This window comes from Apostichopus japonicus, chromosome 22, assembly GCF_037975245.1.
Source record: "Apostichopus japonicus isolate 1M-3 chromosome 22, ASM3797524v1, whole genome shotgun sequence".
Lineage (NCBI taxonomy): Eukaryota > Metazoa > Echinodermata > Holothuroidea > Aspidochirotida > Stichopodidae > Apostichopus > Apostichopus japonicus.
This window is the reverse complement of record NC_092582.1, coordinates 3,985,363-4,005,309: the sequence shown is the minus strand read 5'-3', so window position 1 is coordinate 4,005,309 and position 19,947 is coordinate 3,985,363. Positions and strand designations below refer to the sequence as shown.

General features: G+C 35.9%; 1 protein-coding gene across 2 annotated transcripts in view; it reads right to left on the bottom strand.

The window, feature by feature from the left end:
- The window catches only part of LOC139964237 (neural proliferation differentiation and control protein 1-like), a 125,685-nt gene that overhangs the window by 25,961 nt on the left and 79,777 nt on the right, over positions 1–19,947 (bottom strand). For both annotated transcript variants that reach the window (XM_071965682.1, XM_071965683.1), the window contains 2 exons: positions 15,825–15,989; positions 10,261–10,327 (listed from right to left, as the gene is read on the bottom strand). In XM_071965682.1, the coding sequence (XP_071821783.1) occupies positions 10,261–10,327; positions 15,825–15,989 (232 nt within the window). The remainder of the gene's footprint in view (positions 1–10,260; positions 10,328–15,824; positions 15,990–19,947) is intronic.

Below are 19,947 nucleotides of genomic sequence, written 5' to 3'. Positions count from 1 at the left end.
AAATAATCAAATTTTGTAGGACGGGAGAAAAGAACCTCCACACATTTTAAATTAAACGTCTCTTGTCAACGGTGAAGGCGACATCTCTATCGAGACATGGCATACATGCTACATGAAAACTAAAAATAACTTAAGATACTAGCAAGAACTATTGATATATCTAGAAATCAAAATGCGTGTGTGTGCTTGCATTAGGGATGGGGGAGGGGGAGGGGAGGGGGAAGACTATACAACTACACATACATGAAGCAGATCAACTTCATAGCAAAATCCAGTTTTTTGGTTTCAACTTCTTTAACCTTTCAGATGTGGGGTAGGGAGGCGGAGGGGGGGGGGATTGGGAAGGGTATGATTATAACAGTGAAAGGATCCTGACATTGTCTGACTTCCACTGCAGAAGGCTTCAGTGCTGGCATTTACTCTGTGCCTTGGTAAATAAGCAGTTTTAGCTTTCTGAGTTAGAGGAAATGTGGTCCCAAAAAATTTGTTATGGCCTTCTTTTAAAAAGCTACTGTGATATTCTTCCTTTAATAATAATGATAATATTAATGGTGATTTATAATGCGCTCATATCCATCAGGAAGAGTGCTCAAGGGGCCTTTTGGTGAAAATGAAAGGGATCTTAGCTTTTAAGATACAGGACAGCTGATTTGGAGTAATTATTCTATAAGTTTGGGAAAAAAACTGCCAAATAACAGTTAAGAAAGATGCTTTAATAAAAACACACTTGGTTTAAACTTTAAAAGAGTTGTCGTGGTTTGTGTGCTTTAGTATTGGAAATATTATTAACGACAAAGGAAAACACCACAGTATTATGTCTTTAATTTCACTCATAGAGATTTAAATCTTATTCACAACCTCCGATACTACGAAACGACTTTGGAGTCCTACACTGATTATTTCTGTGCCTCGATAACCATCTTTTCTTCTGGATAGAACAAAATATACAAACAAAACAAGGCTGGAAGTGATATTGGTATAATAAACAAACCCTTCAGCCTGCCCAATTTGCATATTATAGTATACATAACACCTCCACACCTGTAGAGAGCTTTGACCCCTACCCCTAAGGGTAGGTGTACAAACTGGAAACTGAATGACAATAGAATGATTTACCCTTCTTTAAGCCTGAAGTAAAATTAAACTGACACTGACTCGTGAATAAACTGTTTTAAATCACAGACAACGGTTGGTGGTGATATCGATCTGATTTTCACTTCGCATAATATTAAAAGAGGAATAATTAGTGAGGAAGAAGAGTTTGCAGCCAAGTATAGGGTTCTCTAACTTGTAGTGCATGGACTCAATATATATATATTTACCAATTAATGACATTTACTGGCTTAAATATATTTGGCAAGGTAGCGTGAATTTTGGAATACTGAAGTCATTCAACCGGCATTTTTGGTACTTATCATCGACTACAATGCCTCAAGTATCTAACTTTTTGCAATGTGTGAGTTGTATGTAATTTCACATACTTGAACGAAAATCAAATGAAACAGTAGTATTCTGTTGAAAACTCCTAGTTATTAGTGTTGGTGGTGTCATGTTTCGTTACTTAGGTAGAGTCTACAGTAAGTTTAACGAGTGGAATGCATCTGAAATTCATGTGGTGATTTACAGACGAGTTTAATACAAATACTGCCAATGTTGTAAAACAAATATGACAAATACATACAGGAGAAATTATAGACTGCAAAAGCAAAACTGGGCGATATTTCTGCATTCTTTATCATTCTTACACTGGAGGGCAAAAAGAGATACAGTGCAACCGATGTAAGTTACTGTACCTAACACACAAAAGAAACAAACTTAATGAATATTTATGAGTTGTTAACACCTCCAAGTTTTCAAAATGACATCATCATCTTTTGACTTTTAAGTGTTGTGGAAAACCCACAATGAGAGACCTTTACTAACTGTGACTGCACTCTTCCAAGTGAAACTTAGTTTGTGTTAATGATAATACCCCAAAGAACACCATAATAAATTATACCAAGCCACATTTGGTTCCGAGGCAGTAGTCATTTTCTGACCTTAGTTCGATTCCAGTAACTGACAGTCACTTATCACTATACATTCCATTATAATGAAGAATTAGATATATAATCTTAAAATATTCAATTTACTTACAAGAATGAGCTTCTCTTGATGGGCTCATCAAAATCGCAGGCCACGACTTCTTGAATATTTGGTCCACAACAGAAGAAACGAACCAACCAATTCATACTGACAGGACTAATGATCTCTGTTTGCAGTCTTTAAACTTCTTTTCAATATTAATCGTAGACTTAAATTAAACGGTTAGGAAATTTTCAGAGTTCCTGTCCAGAGCACCATTTGCTATGTATCATCACAGATACTATAGCTGCTGTATATCCGAACTTAAATCTTCTTTGTGATACTGATAAACATTGTGACAACTTTGGATGGCTCAATTGTTTATATCACAGGAGGTTGAATGGTTTGAATCTTTTCCTTAAAACAAACCTTTCTCTACTCTTTCAAACTTTGTGTTTATGACCTTCTAAAAAAGTAAGAATTTAAATCTCTTTTCTCCATCTCTGACTCACTGAAGAAAATTACCAGGTTAGTCAATGATTTCAGTGCTTAAATCCCTTTTCTTTTTACCCATCAAATGGCCAATTGTAAAGGTAACAAAGTCGGGACTCAGAATCGCCCATTGTCAAATTTAAATCATCTTCACGCTTGGGGAATTCTATTATCCGAGACATTTTAGCAGAAAACAAGTCTCAATCAAGATGAATAACCTGTACTCAAAGGAGAAATAATAAACTCTGGGTCTTTCCTTTCTAAAGATCTTAAAGTGAATCAACTTGCCTCAGGATAGATGTAACAGTTGGATCCCAGCAGATTGTTTTTCTCAAAGGCACACTCAAAAAGTATTAATTCTAGGTATATGTAATACCAGAGGCAGAAAGAATGGAAGAGGACTATAAAAGAGTTAAGGAAACCAGGAGCAATACTCAATGGCTACCTCTGTCCAAGATGGATACAGACTGAAAAGCAATAAACTCATAGCAAGGTGTAATTCTGGTCAACCATGGAGGTTTTTACCTCCATGGGTCAACTGACAAGAACTAACAGTACTATATCATTAAAGATATTAAAAGCACTGTACATGAGCGCTAGTTCACAACACAGAAAGATCAAGTTACTACATTTGCTGTATAAATGTTGTTGTTGCTTTTTTAATAGCCACTGATTGCATAATCAGGAGGGAAGGATTGAAAGGAGGGTGACTAGGCATACATATTAACTTTAATGTTAAATGTGACTACTCTTTCCGATCCTTACCCTATTTAATTCATCCAACTATTGTCTTTTTCACATCCTACCATTGTCTTTTTCACATCCCACCATTGTCTCTCTCACATCCACCATTGTTTTTAACACACCCACCATTGTCTTATTCACATCCACTATTGTCTTTTACACATCCACCCTTATTCTTCTTCACATCCACCATTTGTCTTTCTCACATCCCACCATTGTCTTTTACACACCCACCCTTATTCTTCTTCACATCTACCATTGTCTTTCTCACACCCACCATTGTCTTTTTCATATCCACCCTTATTCTTCTTCACTTCCAACATTGTCTTTTTCACATCCACCATTGTCTTATTCACATTCACCATTGTCTTTCTCACAACCACCATTGTCTTTTTCACATCCACCATTGTCTTTTTCACACCCACCATTGTCTGTTTCATACCCAGTGACAGAGATGCCAACTCTTGACACAAAAAAACAGACTGAATATCCTAAAAAATCAGATTTTTGAGAGAAAAATCAGATTTTCACAAAAACTCAACACTACCACTGGCCCGTTGGCCCTGGGCCAGTAAAATGTCAGAAAAACGTTTTACTGGTAAGAACGGGCAAGTAAAATGTTTGCTTTTTCAATAACATCTAATGAGAAAATTGTAAAGCATCTGTAATAATTCTTATGATGCAAAAAGGGTGTTTAAATGCATAATGAGAATAAAGATACAGCTTAATTGCTTGCATATTTTGGGCCAATGAGAATTTGGTTCAGCCAGAAGTAGGAGTGAGAAAAAAAATTACTGTATAGACTTGCATTATACTCATGGAAATATGAGCCACATTCCTGTTAACTGACATTATAAACCAATTAAAGCAGCATTTTGCGTTGGGTCGCTTTTTTCCACCTTTTTAACATGTGCATCGATTTTTTTACATGTATCAATCATAAAACAGCAAACTAAGATACCATCCAAGTTTCACCCTGCCAAGAGCGTTAATTAGCGAGTAATTAACGATTTATATCGATAACGAGTAAAAGTGTCCTCGACAAAGTTTTCATATCTCCAAATCCACTAGTTTGAATTCCACCAATCAGTGAATAGTATGTTTATTCATGAGCATTTTGCGTTTGGTCGCCGTTTTCTACTTTTTTGACATGTCCATCGAGTTTTTTACATGCATCAAATCACAAAACAGCAAATTAAGATATTAGCCAAGTTTTTCCCTGCCAAAAACGTTAATTGGCGAGTATTCCACATACAAAATTAAATCGCATTCAGTTCCCAAACCCACTAGTTTGAATTCAACCAATCAGAGATGCAGGTTTAGTTATGAGCCGTTGCTAAAAATAGATTCAAGACTTTGCGTTGGGAGTTGTTATGCAACTCCCTGGTACAACTGCCATATAGACTGTACACAAATCAAGCGTGGTGTTATATTACGTATCTGTCAATGACGTTCGTAGTGTTTAAATATTCATATTATGGGCGAGGTTTATTGGGTTCCCAACGGAAAATATCTTGGAGAACAACAAAGTTGAAAGTTGCAATTTTTTCGACTTTTATGCCACCATTTGAAGTAAAATATAAATAGATAAGCTAGTTATGTATGTCGTTATGGCATAGTGGAGTCAGTGAGGTTGAGAAATATCATAGTCGAGGACGCAAAATGCTGCTTTAAAAGAAAGAAAGTGTCAGGTATTTCAAATAATCAAATATGAATTGCAGCATGTAGCAAGATTATTGATCAACTATTAAAAAAAAAAATAATAATAAAAAAAATAAAAAATATAAAAAAAAACGGTATTTTTTTTTATTTTTATTTTTTTTTTTGGAAAAATGAAAAGTCGTATTTTTCAAGAGGCGAATCGTATTATCTAATTCACTTTTTTTTATCGTACTAAATACGATAAAATCGTACTGGTTGGCATCTCTGCAATGACCAATTAGGGCAGATAGATATTAACCCTGCCAGTTTCCTACCACTGGTGTCGGACATACCTGTTCCTACAATAGAATATATAATGGTCTATTGTCTTGTATCAATGTCAAGACCCCCTCACACATGTATTTACAACAGCAGATTCCTTGTCAATGTTATCTTGTCCCATCCACACACCCACGGTGGCAAATGTCAAACAATTGCTCTCTCCAGTGCTACTACAGTGCCACTTCTATGCATCCTTTATGGGACATCTCATTGGGTGCTTCCACACTCCAAAACACAAGACTATATTTACAAGTTACCTTAATATAGGTCCCTATTTATATACCTGGATAAAAAGACACAAAATTTGAGAGTTAGTGCCGTGCCCACTGACAAGATGTCGGGATCCAGCGAGGTATTAAGACCGTGATCCTCGGATCACGACCCCCATTGCATTTTAAAGCAACCGCTTAACCCCCCTTGCTCTCCACTATTAGACTTAAGCATCAATACTCATTGGGAAAATATTGACATGTCTTACTTTTCACCACAGTTTGAAATTGCACCAAGACAAACAATTTTAGTTGCAATAAGGGGGAAGCAACACTTCTAGTAATACAAGAAGCTAATTAATTAACATCTGAAAGCAAACAAGTCCAACTGACAGACTCACGCCATGAACGGACAGAGCAAATTCAAGAGCTCTTCACAAAGGGGAACCGACTAGAAACAAACATGCACATACATGACACTGCAATGAAAATGGACGTTTCGTATCAACAAAATATGAATAATGAATATTTCGTACCTTTTAGACAGGAAAATCCTCAAAGAGTCCAGGACCATTTTGATCCAAATTCATTAGAAAGGAGTAAGTTTGATAAAGAACACAAGTTTGCATGTATATCTACTTAAAGATGGCTTTTCCAAGGCTAGATCAGTTGATGACTGTGGGGCTTGTGTAATGTCACTGCACTGATCACAGGAGTGAAGCTAATAACTTGGGAATACTTGCTGGTATATATTAATGCAAGCAAATGGAACTCGTACGATGCTACATAGGGATCACATGACCACTTTTGTTATAGTTTCACATATGGCAGCCAGATCTTCTTGATATAAGCCATTATTCAAGTACAATCTTCCAAACCCTTTCGATTCCATTTGGCAACGTTTCAATCAAATTTGCAAAAGTTAAAGGAGGTGTATGAGCTATAATGTTTAGTAGCCTTGCTAGCAATAGTACACCAATTAGAAGGTATTGATTTATATAAGATCTGGGTCCAGTGAATATATATATCTACTGATTCTGAATCTACTCCATGCAAGATCAGGGTCCAATCTCTTAAACGTCTAGTAAATTCTATTAAATTTCTCCCAATGCCAGACTCTAATGCATCCATTCCTATATGGTCAGACAGTCGGTTTATTCTTCAGTCATGGCCTTAATTCTCTCCTAGAGCTCTTGAATTCATACAGGAAACTTCCAGTAACAAACAGCACACACCTACTCGGGTTTAAAAGCTTATGCTGTCAAAAAACAGGTGAACAACAAAAACTCAGACCCAGAACCTGATATTTGTTGGTCCTTGCTTTACACCCCACTGAAGAGATCTTGTATGTCTTAGAACGGTTCCTAGCCAATTGCGATAAATCTTTACTAGAAGCAGACAGGACCCCACATCATTTTCCCGCTGTTCTCATGAATCCTGAAAAGTTTTAATCCAAAATACTACTTTGATCTAGGTCTAACTGTATGGCTGCCTCCAGCATTATAGTAATTTACAGGAGTTTAATCAAATTTTGATTGAGAATGTAATTTAATGGAAGGGCATATCAGACGTTTAAATGGAATCAGATGAAACATTCATCAACATCAATCAGATGGAGACACATATGACCAGAACATCAAATTTTTAAATTATTTTTCAGACTATTTTCCTCAACAGCTGATTTCTCAAAGCACGAAATTTGATTTGTTCTATTAATTGACCCACTTTCCATGTACGTATATCTAGCGAACTATACAGTCCGACATAGTTTTTCATCTATCGGTATATATGCATGTCATAGCCTCTCTTACACTCAATTACATTTGATCCCGCTGGAATTCCAAGGAATGCTACGTGCCCACCAACGTAAAAGCGACATGAATCACCTACGGGGCTAAGTCCCAAACTTTAACGGCTCGGCTCAATACAACACCTTCTGCTCTATTTTTATTCGTTCGTGTAATTTGAGGGTTAAAGTGTTATTGAGACATTGCCTGATATATATGTAGACCGCTCGGTCGGCTACAATCTTTACAAAAGATGTGTATATTATATGGATATTTGCAATGTAAGTAAAATACACATTGAGGCTTAGCAATCGGGAGGCCGCGGGTTCAATACCCGGCCGGGTGATAGTAAGGTAGGTTTTCATCCAAGAGCAATCTACGATCTGAAATTACTTTCTCAAATTGAAAAGGTTCCAAATTTGAGTTAAAATGTTGAATTGGAAGCCATAAGCCCTTGCGGGCTTCTCCCACTTTTGTGGTCGCTTAAGCATTGTAAAACTAACTACTGATTATTATTATTATTATATTATGTTATTATCAAGTTGTTAATCTAACAAATCTTGCCTGTAGACACGAAACCACTATTGTCTAAACTAGGATATATTCCCCTCTCTGACCACCATCATCCCTCCCTATTTCAACCACCCCCTGTCGCCACTATCCCCACCTCCCCCACCCCGTTCCCTTCTTCTAGCTATTACAAATATTAAATGGCAATTTTTGAGACCTCTAAAATGGACACAAATTCAGCAAATTTTGGTCTGTCCTTTCCTTTAATTATTCTGTAATATGCTCTGTAATATGCAGCGTAGTATGGGACGCATGACCTACTGATCAAACTAATCAAGTGAATTTTGCTTCTGGCAACTATTAGATTAATTTATCTCTGTCTGTCTGGTCATGAACCTACGGTTGCCAGACTACACATTATCATGTCAGACTTTCTTCTTCTCTTTGATCGAGAAGAGAATTATACAAAAATCCAGACAAGAATTATGGACAGAAACAAAATGAGGGAAAATCCCTTAATAAATGATGAACTTTTGTTTTTAATATGTAAAATTCCACTGTCTGGTCTTGTGTAAAGATGTCTATGTTGTGCTAGTTTCCTCGGCAACAGACTTCATTGGGGCACCATCTTTGACATCAACATGTTCTACTATACAAGACGTTTATCATGAAATACCTCATTCAAGTCATTTGATTAAGGTTTTAACAAATCTGGGAAAGTCTTTACACTCACTGTTTGAATAAATGTGCCATTTTCAAATGACGTAATAATATGACAGTTATACTTAAATTACATCTAAGCATTTGTTCTACTTTATTTTTTCCGTTGTCTCTAACACGACCATCATTATACGACACAAATAAATTATGTCAGCAATTTATACATTTGCAATGAACAGTTAAGTCTTAAAGAGCACACATAATTGTATACAAGTTTATATTCATATGTCATCAATCATGAAAAACTAACTACAAAATGTAAAAATAATAAGTTTAGATAATAATCAACCAGTGCAAAAAAAACAAGTTGTTGTGCTTTTCATGCAGTTTACAACCATGCAACCCAACACCCACAGCTTTCCATTCCTCTTCCCCCCCCCCCCCCCCACCGGAAAAATTAGTGTAGAGATGCCAAACATTTAGCAAGAAAGATTCAATTCCTCGTGGGTCTAGTCTTGGAAGATAAAGTACTGTTTATTACCAGCCAAATCTGACACGTGTTTGCCAAACTTTGCTCTGAAAACCAGAAAATAAATGGACAATTGATCTGGTTCGCTTCTCCTTAATAAATTAAGTGTTTGAACGTCAAACACTACCCGAGGGGCTTATTGATTTGTCACTTAAAATGTGCTGTGTTTGAAATATTTTCTTCATATGTTAAGTTCTACTACAAAGTCTGAAGCAATAATAGGCCATTATTTCCCCAGATGTCTGGCAAATTATGTTCGATACAGTAGACAATGAGTCGTAGACAAAAGTACTACAACACTACAACAACCTACAATGCCTTATTGTCAGAGTATTGAATGCAAACTGCTTAATGGACCAGCCTAAAAATGACAGATACTACATCCATAGTCTTCAAATGTACCATAATGGTGGCGCTCTTTCATAACAACAACTGGTGATCAAAATTAATGATGGCGCCCTTCACAATAGTCATAGAAACTGAGGGGGAGGTGAAGGAAACAAGTTCATATAGAATTTTCATTGTAAATTGGTTAGTCTACAAATAGTGTGGGCATGAGGGTAAGGGCAGGGGGGGGGTGATTGATTTGGAATTACAAACAGTACTCAAAAAGAGCTAAACTTCAGACTATTATGTCCATGAAGAGATGATGATTGTCGAGGACTGAGTTGAAAGCTCAACTTTGCTCTCAAGATACTTAGACATCTCGATAACTGCACTTCCGGCTTGAATTGAAAGTAGTTAAAAATTGTCATAGCTCCCTGCCTACCCCATACCCTCCCCCCTCCCACCACCACCATGAAAGAAAAGAAGAAAGAAAGAAAGAACACTAGGAGACACTTTTTGTGTAAATCTTGACAATACTATGAACTGTTCTCGAAGCAAAGCTTACTGACACAGAGAGACAGGACTTCAAATTACACTTGTAATTAATTTTATAGCCAAATATGGGAAAAGCAAATTTATTTCATTGGTTGACCATTTTTTTTTTTTGGCAAGAGCAATAAAATCATCTGTTAGTAATCCTGAACCGGCTCATCTGTCCACTTAAAGAAGCAAACAAAGAAATAACAGCAAATGAAAGCAAAGGATATTTTTTGTAGCTGTTTTGATAATACAGAGGTTTCGCATCTCCACAATGCTCTGTTTCATGTTAACATCTTGATTTGCTGATTTCTGTTTATTCTAGCAAGTCCACTTAAGTGCTTAATTCTATTATTTGAGTTGACTGATGTTCTAGAACCGCAAGGAGAAAAAAAAAAAACATTTTAAACAGACTCACCTGTAACAGCAGTAGAAAGCGATGGCAACGCCAATCACAGCTAGGACTATACAACCTCCAACGATAACTGTAAAATCAACAAGGATAATTTCATTAACAGTGATCGAATCAATGGTAGGTAAATCACCTGAAATGAAAAAAACCCACCAGCATTAAATTATTATTTGCGCAAGATTTACAACAACAAAAAATTACAGAGCATAGCTACAAAATATTTTCATTGTTTTGTTAGTCATACTATTTAAATACAATTTTGAGATTATTTCTACACTGATAATATTCACTTCTTCCGTGTCATTTTGTTCCTCTTGTGAAAAAAGAATTGAAAACTTCTGGTCAAAAAATGTATTGAGACTAATATTCTGGGTAGATAGACTAGGAAGGTGGAGGGGGGGGGGGGTTATTCCAAATCTGACAGGCAATGATACTTATTACCAGTCTCCATATTTACATAGTTACATAATCTTGAAATATAGAATACCACTATTTCTAATTTACACGGCGCCCTCTAAGATCATGCAGCTGTCCCTCTGTCTATTTCTACCATCATGATATTGGTAAATAGCACCCTCTATTAGTGATGTTATTTCCAGTTTATGCTGTGCTTCTGCAGGTACTAAGTCAAAGAATACACACTACGTGTCACACAGTTACTGTTTGTATGGTGGTATTACATGCAATTAAACCAACCGACTGAGGGAAAAATGGGGTAAGAGAGAGAGGGGAAAAGGCAAACAGATGTTTTATAAAATGAATGCAATGCTAGATGAAACAAGTAAAATGTAGGAATTAGCCATCAGAAACTTTTCTGTGCAATACTTTTGATCTACAGTACCTACAGTATGTGATATTGAGGGAATTATTCATCCAGTATCCCATCGTAAAGAGCTATGTACAATGGTCAAATTGCTATGCAAATTCCAAAGATGTTTAGCAATTTATTTTTACCCTGGAACAATAGAGTTTTATAGAAGACCAAATTCAGGGCACTCAAAACTGCTAGACAAAATTTGAAAACTATATTATTATCTGCTAATCCATCGACTTAAAATGCTCTCTTGATATCTCTCCTCGACTACATGGGCAAGTTTGTGTAATCATGTTCCTCTCAAGAATGATTGATACATATTATTTATATATATCTTATATATCTTTATATCTTTATATCTATATATCTATATATTATAAAACTTACTGGTTTATATATTTACGAGTGACCCACTTACCTGTCTCCCCACAACCTATGCACCGCATTCTACCGTGTCTAGAATGCCCTGGTAATCTTTTAACACTGTACACCCTCACTGGCCCTAATGGCCTTCCTTCATTTTTCTACCCACAAAGTGTCTCACTGTGTTTTTCGGAGTTAGAAAAATTATCTATATATCTATATATATCCCACATATATATCCCATATATATATCCCACATATATATCCCATATATATCCCATATATATAGACTATATATATATATGGGACGTACACACGCGCAGTACTCACTCAACAAACTCAGTTAAAAGAGACTGGTTGTTTTGTCACACACATACGGTAACAACTCATCAAACTTGAAATGACAAATCTCCTGGTGACAACATCAGGGTACTTGTCCTTTTCCTTTCCACATGCCCAAACATCGACTAGTTCCGCATGCAACTTAAACAAATGTTTGATCAATCATATTCCTCCATCTTTAATAAATATATTTAGCGCATTGGTACTATTTACAAAAGTATATTTGGCTTACAATATGGTGGCAATTGATCACAAATGATGAAACCGATTGATCAAAACCTCGACAAGATCGAAATGGTTTTAGTTTTTCTTCTTCTTTTTCTTTCCCCGTCATGCTGAATATTAGTAATACTGATATAATCAGCAGTTTTTCTTAAAGACAACATTTGACCCTCTTTATTTCTAGTAATATTTATTATGTTCAAGCCCCACCACAAAAAAAACATCCTATTAACAGACCTGATTATTTCAAACCTTTCTATATTCGCCTAAATTTAAAAATTGTTTTTTATTAAGAAGAGAATTAAAATAAAGTTGACTGAAGGTTGATTGTACTTCTAAAGTTGCCTAAGTTGCATTCTAGCATTCTCTGGCATTAATTATTAAATTATTTAAAAACACAAATTATGTTATTTCAGAAAAGCATGATCATATTTAAATAATGCACTAAAAAGGTTACATTAGCCGCCAAATAATGCGTAGGTGTATTTCTTAACATAGGCTCTGCATGTTGAAATATATTCAAGTATCAGTTCTGCTCCTCTGAAAGTGATTCCTGTTGTAACCCTGACACGACGACCACTCGATATGATACGCTCGTGACTCCTTTTCCTTCCTACGGCATTTTACCGTAAGTAATTTAGTACGTGAAACAAAATTCAATGACCTTTCCTTGATTTGAGAATGGACGCTTGTGATAAGAAGTAGGTGAGAAAGGCGAGGGGTGAAATCTTCGATAATGTTCCCCGCTGGGGAGCATATATCCTCGCGAGCGTATCAATCGGAAGGAAATATCTTTTTTTCGTTTCTTTTTAACGTCGATATACATTAAAGAAGAGGAAAAGTCTGCTGCAATTATTTGGTGGGTTACGTGGTAAACTTTTCATATTTCTTTTTCATATTCCCAAAGGAATATGACGTGTATGAGAAAAGTATAAAAGCCCCAAGGAGGGTTGCAAGAGGATATTAGGCCCGAAAAAGGGGTACAGGACGAGAATCAGTACATGCTGTTCTCGCCGTAAAAAGTGTGGGCGGTAAACTCTTGCGGTTATACGGCTGGTGCCGAGGGCTTAATTTATAGAGAAAATAGTCGATTCAAGAAATTAAATGTCCTTTCATAGATTGGATAAGTGGATGCTTATAAAGAAGATGAGAATAGCCAGGGTGGAATCTTTGATACTGCTGGCTAGGGTATTGTCTATAATTTCCTTTTCTATGAAGATACACAATCAAATACAAATATTTTGAAATGAATAAACACAAGATTTTTCAATCTTGTTCTGTACTTCCATGTATAGGAAGAGCTCAGAAGGCTAGAGGAAAGATACAAGGGGGTAGTATGGGTCAGAAAAGAGGGGTACATAGAGGGAACCACTGGTATAGTGACCTGAGGGTACCTGTATGGGACTATATGGGTCACTTGAGGTCAATAGCATGTCACCTCTGAATGGTACCTTTAAAAGAGGTAATTTGTAGGAAATAACCTCAGTGTTCCTATACGGTCACCAATGGTCTTAGCAAATTATTCCTAAAGATATTAGCTCTAAGAGGAAACTTGATTACAAGGATGCTTACAATGGAAAATGGAAATCAACTACAAGGGAGATATTGAACTAGACCTGATTTCAGAATGGCCAGCTAATTTTTCTATTCTTTTCCCTCTTCTGTCTTTGCTGCAGCCATGTGATGCTAAAGTTGTAATTTGAGTCATATGCGACACACAATATTTCGTCAAAATACAGACCACTTCAAGAAGTATTTCTCTTCTCCCTTGAATGACTTATTCCTCCATTTACATATTATAATTGGAAAGCCTTTTTCCCCCCTAATTCTGTTCATTAGGAAACAAACTTTGTCTTGAAACCCGAGAGGGCAGTATTTCACATCTCCAATAAATTCATTAAAATCTCTTCGTTTCCTCGTCTAAAGTTACCTTGAGCAGCGAGCGAGAATACTTTGACGGTTACGTCGGAACGGAACTGGACTCATTCTTTCATGTCTGACATTTTTGTCTCCCCTAATAATGGGCAGTTGTATTATAAGGGATCACAGACTATAGGCTATGCTAATACAGCCTGCCTTTACTTTATCCAAAAGTCTCACCTGAAATTTGACATACAAATTGATGAGTACACACAAAGCCCTCACTACGAAATGGGTATATGCAGACCTTAAAGCAGCAATTTGCATCCTTTTCTATGGTTTTTCTCAACCTCACTGATGCCACGATGTCATAACGACATACATAACTATCTTATCTATTCAAATCTTACTTCAAATGGTGGCATAAAAGTCGAAAATTTTTACAACTTACAACTTTGTTTTTCTTGAAGATATTTTCCGTTGGGATCCAAATAAACCTCGTCCATAATATGAATATTTAAAAGCTACGAACGTCATTGGCCAATACGTAATACAACACCATGCTTGATTTGTGTAGATTGTCTATGGCAGTTGTACCAAGGAGCTGTTAGAGTCCAGCTCGCTGGTTGTAACAAGTTACCAACTCGACGTTTTGAATCTATTTTTAGCAACGGCTCATAACTAAACCTGCATATCTGATTGGTTGAATTCAAACTAGTGGGTTGGGGGAACTGTATGCGATTAATATTAAATGTGTAATTTGTCGGAGGACACTTTTCTCATTATCTGCAAATGTCCTTAATTACTCGCCAATTAAGGCTTTTGGCAGGGAAAGAACTTGGCTAATATCTTAGTTTGCTGTTTTGTGATTGATATATGTAAAAAACTCCATGGACAAAAAAGTGGAAAACGGCGACAAAACGCAAAATACTGCATTAAGACTGGATTTTGAGGTGTATTTCCCTATAATCTTGAAAAGCTAAATTAACCAGGCAAGTCAAACTGCTAGACTATTTAACACTAAGGAATGCCAAATACACTTTTGTAACAGAAGGGGAAGTGATCGCATCTCTGTAGACCTACATGATACCATTGTTAATACATAATTTACATTGTCTGGTACTCGGCTGTACCTCGTACAGGTAACACCTTCTCTGTGACCGAACTGTCAGAGTCGTCTAAATTTCATTACGTCAAAGTCACGCATATCGACCAAATTCTTCTTTCTGCGAATTCATTTCTCCGGCAGTAATTGAAACGTCCTTAATCCTCATAGCGCTACAGAGATGGCAAGTCCTGTTATGAGGTTGGATTCTGAGGCGATACATAAAAGCACTCTCCAGGTGTGACAAGGAAGGGATTAGGATTTTATGCCGCTTTTTCTGTGGAGTGATATCATTAGTGGAAGCTTTGGGAGGAAGCTGTCGGATCAAACCTGAAATCTCATTCGGATCTGGCTTAGTGACAGATTTAAACATTTCAAGTATAGGAATCTCACAGAGATTACTGGAATCCATGATGAAATGAATCATAATACACAGGGTTTTTAAGTATTGTTTAGTCTGTGAGTGGAGCAGAAAGAGGCAGAACAAAGATAAAAGAGGAGGAAGAAGAAGACTTGATAAAAACAGCCAGTTAATATATTTTAGAAGAAATATGGATATAACTCACCATACAAGATCATTCTGTGTTTACCGTTTCTAATATATATATATATATATATATATATATATATATATATATATATATATATTAGCTAACCTAGGAGTACATTATTGGATAAAACAGATCTTCTAAAGGAATGATATGGAGATAAACAGAGGGAGAAAAAAATGAAATGTAATGTTCCTTCTACTAGATATAAACGAAATTACATTTAGGGGGAATGGAATTTTACCTGTGATCCACAACTCTAGTAAGGGAGATGTAAAGTTATTACCTAAGTTAAGTGCATGTTTTATATACTTACGCATAAACTGCCATTCTTCCAAAACGATTTCGCCAGTGAAAGGTTTGGGATGTGACTCCTCGGTCTCCACCGCAGCGTCAGCTTCTTTTTTATCCAAAGCTACTGCAGATCTGTCCTCTAGGGATCCCCCATCCTTGCTGTCATCGGCTCCTGATGATCCTCCATCTAATTAAAAAACAATGGATATTATAGGTGATATATATGCAAATATGGCTACGTTAATATTAATTAGAATATTATTAGTGTATTAATTATTAATGTACATTGTGTGCATTAATGTCAATTGGTTCATTCAAAGTTGTCTTTAATGGTCAATGGTATCAAAGTCAACCTTAACTAATTATAAATTGCCAAAACACAAAAACTGTCCAGTTGCTTCACTGATTACTAGTCGCAGTTGTGAGGGGGAGGGGGGGTGTGTGTGTGACCATTTATAGAGTTATCAGAATTGCTAATGTAACAGCTTAGATGATTTTTAAGTTACAGTTTGCATGGTGATGTCACACCAACTTAAAATCTATTGCATACTGTTTCTTACACAAAACTCCATCTTCTACTCAATTTACTCTTTTCACATACCATTTTAATAATAAAACAAAAATGAACATACAACTTTTAAACAGTTCTAGTCTACCAGATTTTTTGAGGGTGTGGGGGTGGTGGGAGGGTGTAGTAGGGACTTGATTTTCCTGTATCTGTGGAGTATGGTACCACACATATGTACTTTGACATAATCCACGGAAGGCATAGCTTTATGGCACACATCAATGACAATGCTAAAACACTTTACATTAATATCATTTGTGCAGAAAATAATGTCTTTAATAATCTTAATTGCTCCTTAAATGCCACTTGTTCTCTCCACCATGTTATTTAACCCCCTACAGTATAAATACCCAATACAATATCCCCTACTACAACTACTAAATGTAGGATTTGTCACTATTATTAAAGGACTTGGTGATGCACGCTCTCCACATAATTCATATCTTTATTACTTAATCACATCCATTTATTGTCTCACATTACATCTACCCTTATCCTTCTTATTTTACAACAAGCTTTTTCCCCCTGGGGAGAATAATTCTCATCTTTTTTTTACAATCATTTAAAGTCAGCATTTTCAATTTTATGAAAATGAAATGAGGAGATAGAGAGAGAGTATTTTTGGATTGAGCTTCAGGAACTTTTCCACTTTATTTTCTGCTGTAAATTGGCTTTAACAAGCTATGGAAAGAATAAAAAATATGGTGAGGTCAATGTTTCCACAGATCTATCTGAGGTTTATTATCAAGTATAAGAAGCGAAACTGACTGCTTGTTTATCTGTTCTGTTGAGGCCCCCTGGAGTTTTTAAAGTCTTTAACAATTTTGGGGGAGAGTACTGATAAGATGTAAGTCTTCTTTGTGGAGATATCAGGAAAATTGAGATATACTCGTTATGATAAAAATCAGATTTGAGGTGTCTGAAATTTCTTCTTGTATTAGGAAGAACAGACTGTAAACACTTCAAAACTCTCGATATAAAAGTGTGAAACTCTCCTTCAATCCACAAATGCTAAGGTTGTGGGGGCGGGGACAGGTAAGCAAGGAGCAAAGTAAATGTATAACCCTTCAGCATTTATATACAAAATGCACCAATTCAATGTGATATATTAATATGTATCAAATCATCTTAACAGGGTAAAAAAAAAACAGAAAACAGCTGATCAACTGCTCCCATTATCAGGCAAAACAAACCAACAGACAAAAGAAGACAAAAACAATACAGAAAGCAGCAGTAAAAGCTAAATCACTTAAATGATGTTGAAGCTAACGAACCCTCATCAATTATAAGCAATATTAATAGCAAATGGTTTCACTAAAATAGTTTCATAAAAATTTCACAAAGGGAATTCTTGCCATTTTAAATTGACCTTTCAACCTATATATGAGAAAAATGTTTACTCAATTTTACAAATGTCAGTATAATAGTTATGAAAATAGGGACAGAAACCCTAAATAATGACTGACAACTTCACACACTTATTGAAAAGGTACCTGTATATAAAAACATACAGTACATTGTATACCAAAGATTATATATTTATGTCCATAGGCGTAGGAGGCGGAGGGGGGGGGCTGGGGGGCTGCAGCCAAGAAAATATTTTTGTGAAAATTTGGGCAATATGAGGAGAATTTTTCAGACACGTACTGAAAGAAAAATAAATTCCAATGTGTTTTTCAATGATTAAACTTATATTATTGTTATCATTATTATTGTAACAACTTCCCGAAAAATTCTAACCAATATGGAAGGGTAATAACACGGCATATGATTTATGTATTTGGCATGCGATGTAATAACTGATGCATGTCTATATGATATGTACATTAAGATGTAGAAAGCGCGCGAAAAACTTTGGTTATATATTTCGGGCAAGTCGTTACAGCCCCCCCAAATCAAACTGGGCTCCTACGCCTATGTTTATGTCTATGGCCAGTGCATTTAAGCGTGGGCAGTTTGTTTGAGAAGACAGGTAAGGCTACTGTACAGTTCTCATTGATGTGTAGTTTCTTCTTTTTTTCATTCTTGACATATGAAATTGTAAAATATAAGGTGTGTTGTTTCATTTTTTAGGGTTAGCACTTTAAATTGTTTTCTAGTACTTTCTACATCTCTGAAATTTAATTTCTCTGAGCCCAGAACATGACAAATTGAATCAAACACACGTACTATACACACCTACATACATACAGAAATTAAACTGAAGAATATGAAGCATAATAAAACCATCAGTACTGCATAAATACCAGCATAGATGTAGGAGATTATAAAATATTAAGAGAATGTAGAAATCTAGTACATCATCAAAACAAACAGTATCACTTTATCTTGCTTCTAATTAGTAATTATTTGTAAAGCGCCCTGAGACTTCTGTTACGGGCGCTTAATAAGAACTGTTTATTATATTATTATTATTAATGCATCTAGCTGGTATTGATAATATGAGCGTCATAAATCATTGCTAGCTTATGTACATTTATATAATGTGTATGTGTAAATGTGCGGTTGTACGGGTGTTTGTGCACAGGTGTCCTAATCAGTACTTGTATAGGAAGAGTAGTCACTATTCAATGAGCATATAGAATTGACTAAAATAAATAAAGGTCAACTTGTCTATTAATGGTAACCATGAAAGGAATGTGATCTTAACTAAAATTCCTCACTTTAAAGTTTGCTTGCTGTCTCCATCTTGCACAAACCAGTTGCAAAACCTAAAACCTAATGACCACGTATTATCCCGACCACCATCCTGTGGTCCCAATCCTCATGTGTTGTGGTCCCCATATATGTCAGGGCTCCAATGTATTAATGTGATCCAATATTCAGTGGTCCCCCATCTATCCATTGCAAACCAGGGAGGTACAGTACCTCTACAGACAGGCTAACCTTTTCTTGCTTTCCTCCGATGGCCTTGTGCCACACAAATACCACATTCAGTGTGTGAATTAAATTAATGCGCAATCGAGTATACTGAAAAGTCACCTTAGACACGCATCAATGAAAAAATGGAAAGAAAATTTTGAAGTGGTCGGTGATAAAATATTCATTACAAATATGATAGGAAAAAAAAACCTATAAATAAATACCACTGTCGGAGTAGGTTGAATCCAACTGAAGCAGAACATGATTTATACTATTATGAAATAAGAGATAAAAATACATAACAATTTAAATAATAATAATAATTAGTCTTATATAGCGCAAAATCCAACCTAAAGGTTGCTCAATGCGCTTTACAGATGTGTGTAGCATTTAGAAAATAAGTAAGTTTTAATAGCACGTTTGAATTGTTCAAGTGAATCAATTTCCCGCAGATGGACTGGCAGCAAATTCCATAAGTGCAGGGCGGAATAGCAGAAACTGCGATCACCAAAGGTTCTCGTGCGAGTTTAAGAGTGATATAGTGATAATTTTAAGCTCCTGAAGTAAGTTTTTAAGTCAGCTTAACCAAGAAACAACCTACAGTATTAAAGTATGTTTGTTGGCTGAGACGTTGACTGAATGGAATTGTTTTGACAGATACCTGATATAATTTTGGGGATCAGGGAAAGGGTAGAAACCTTGACCATCAAGTTAC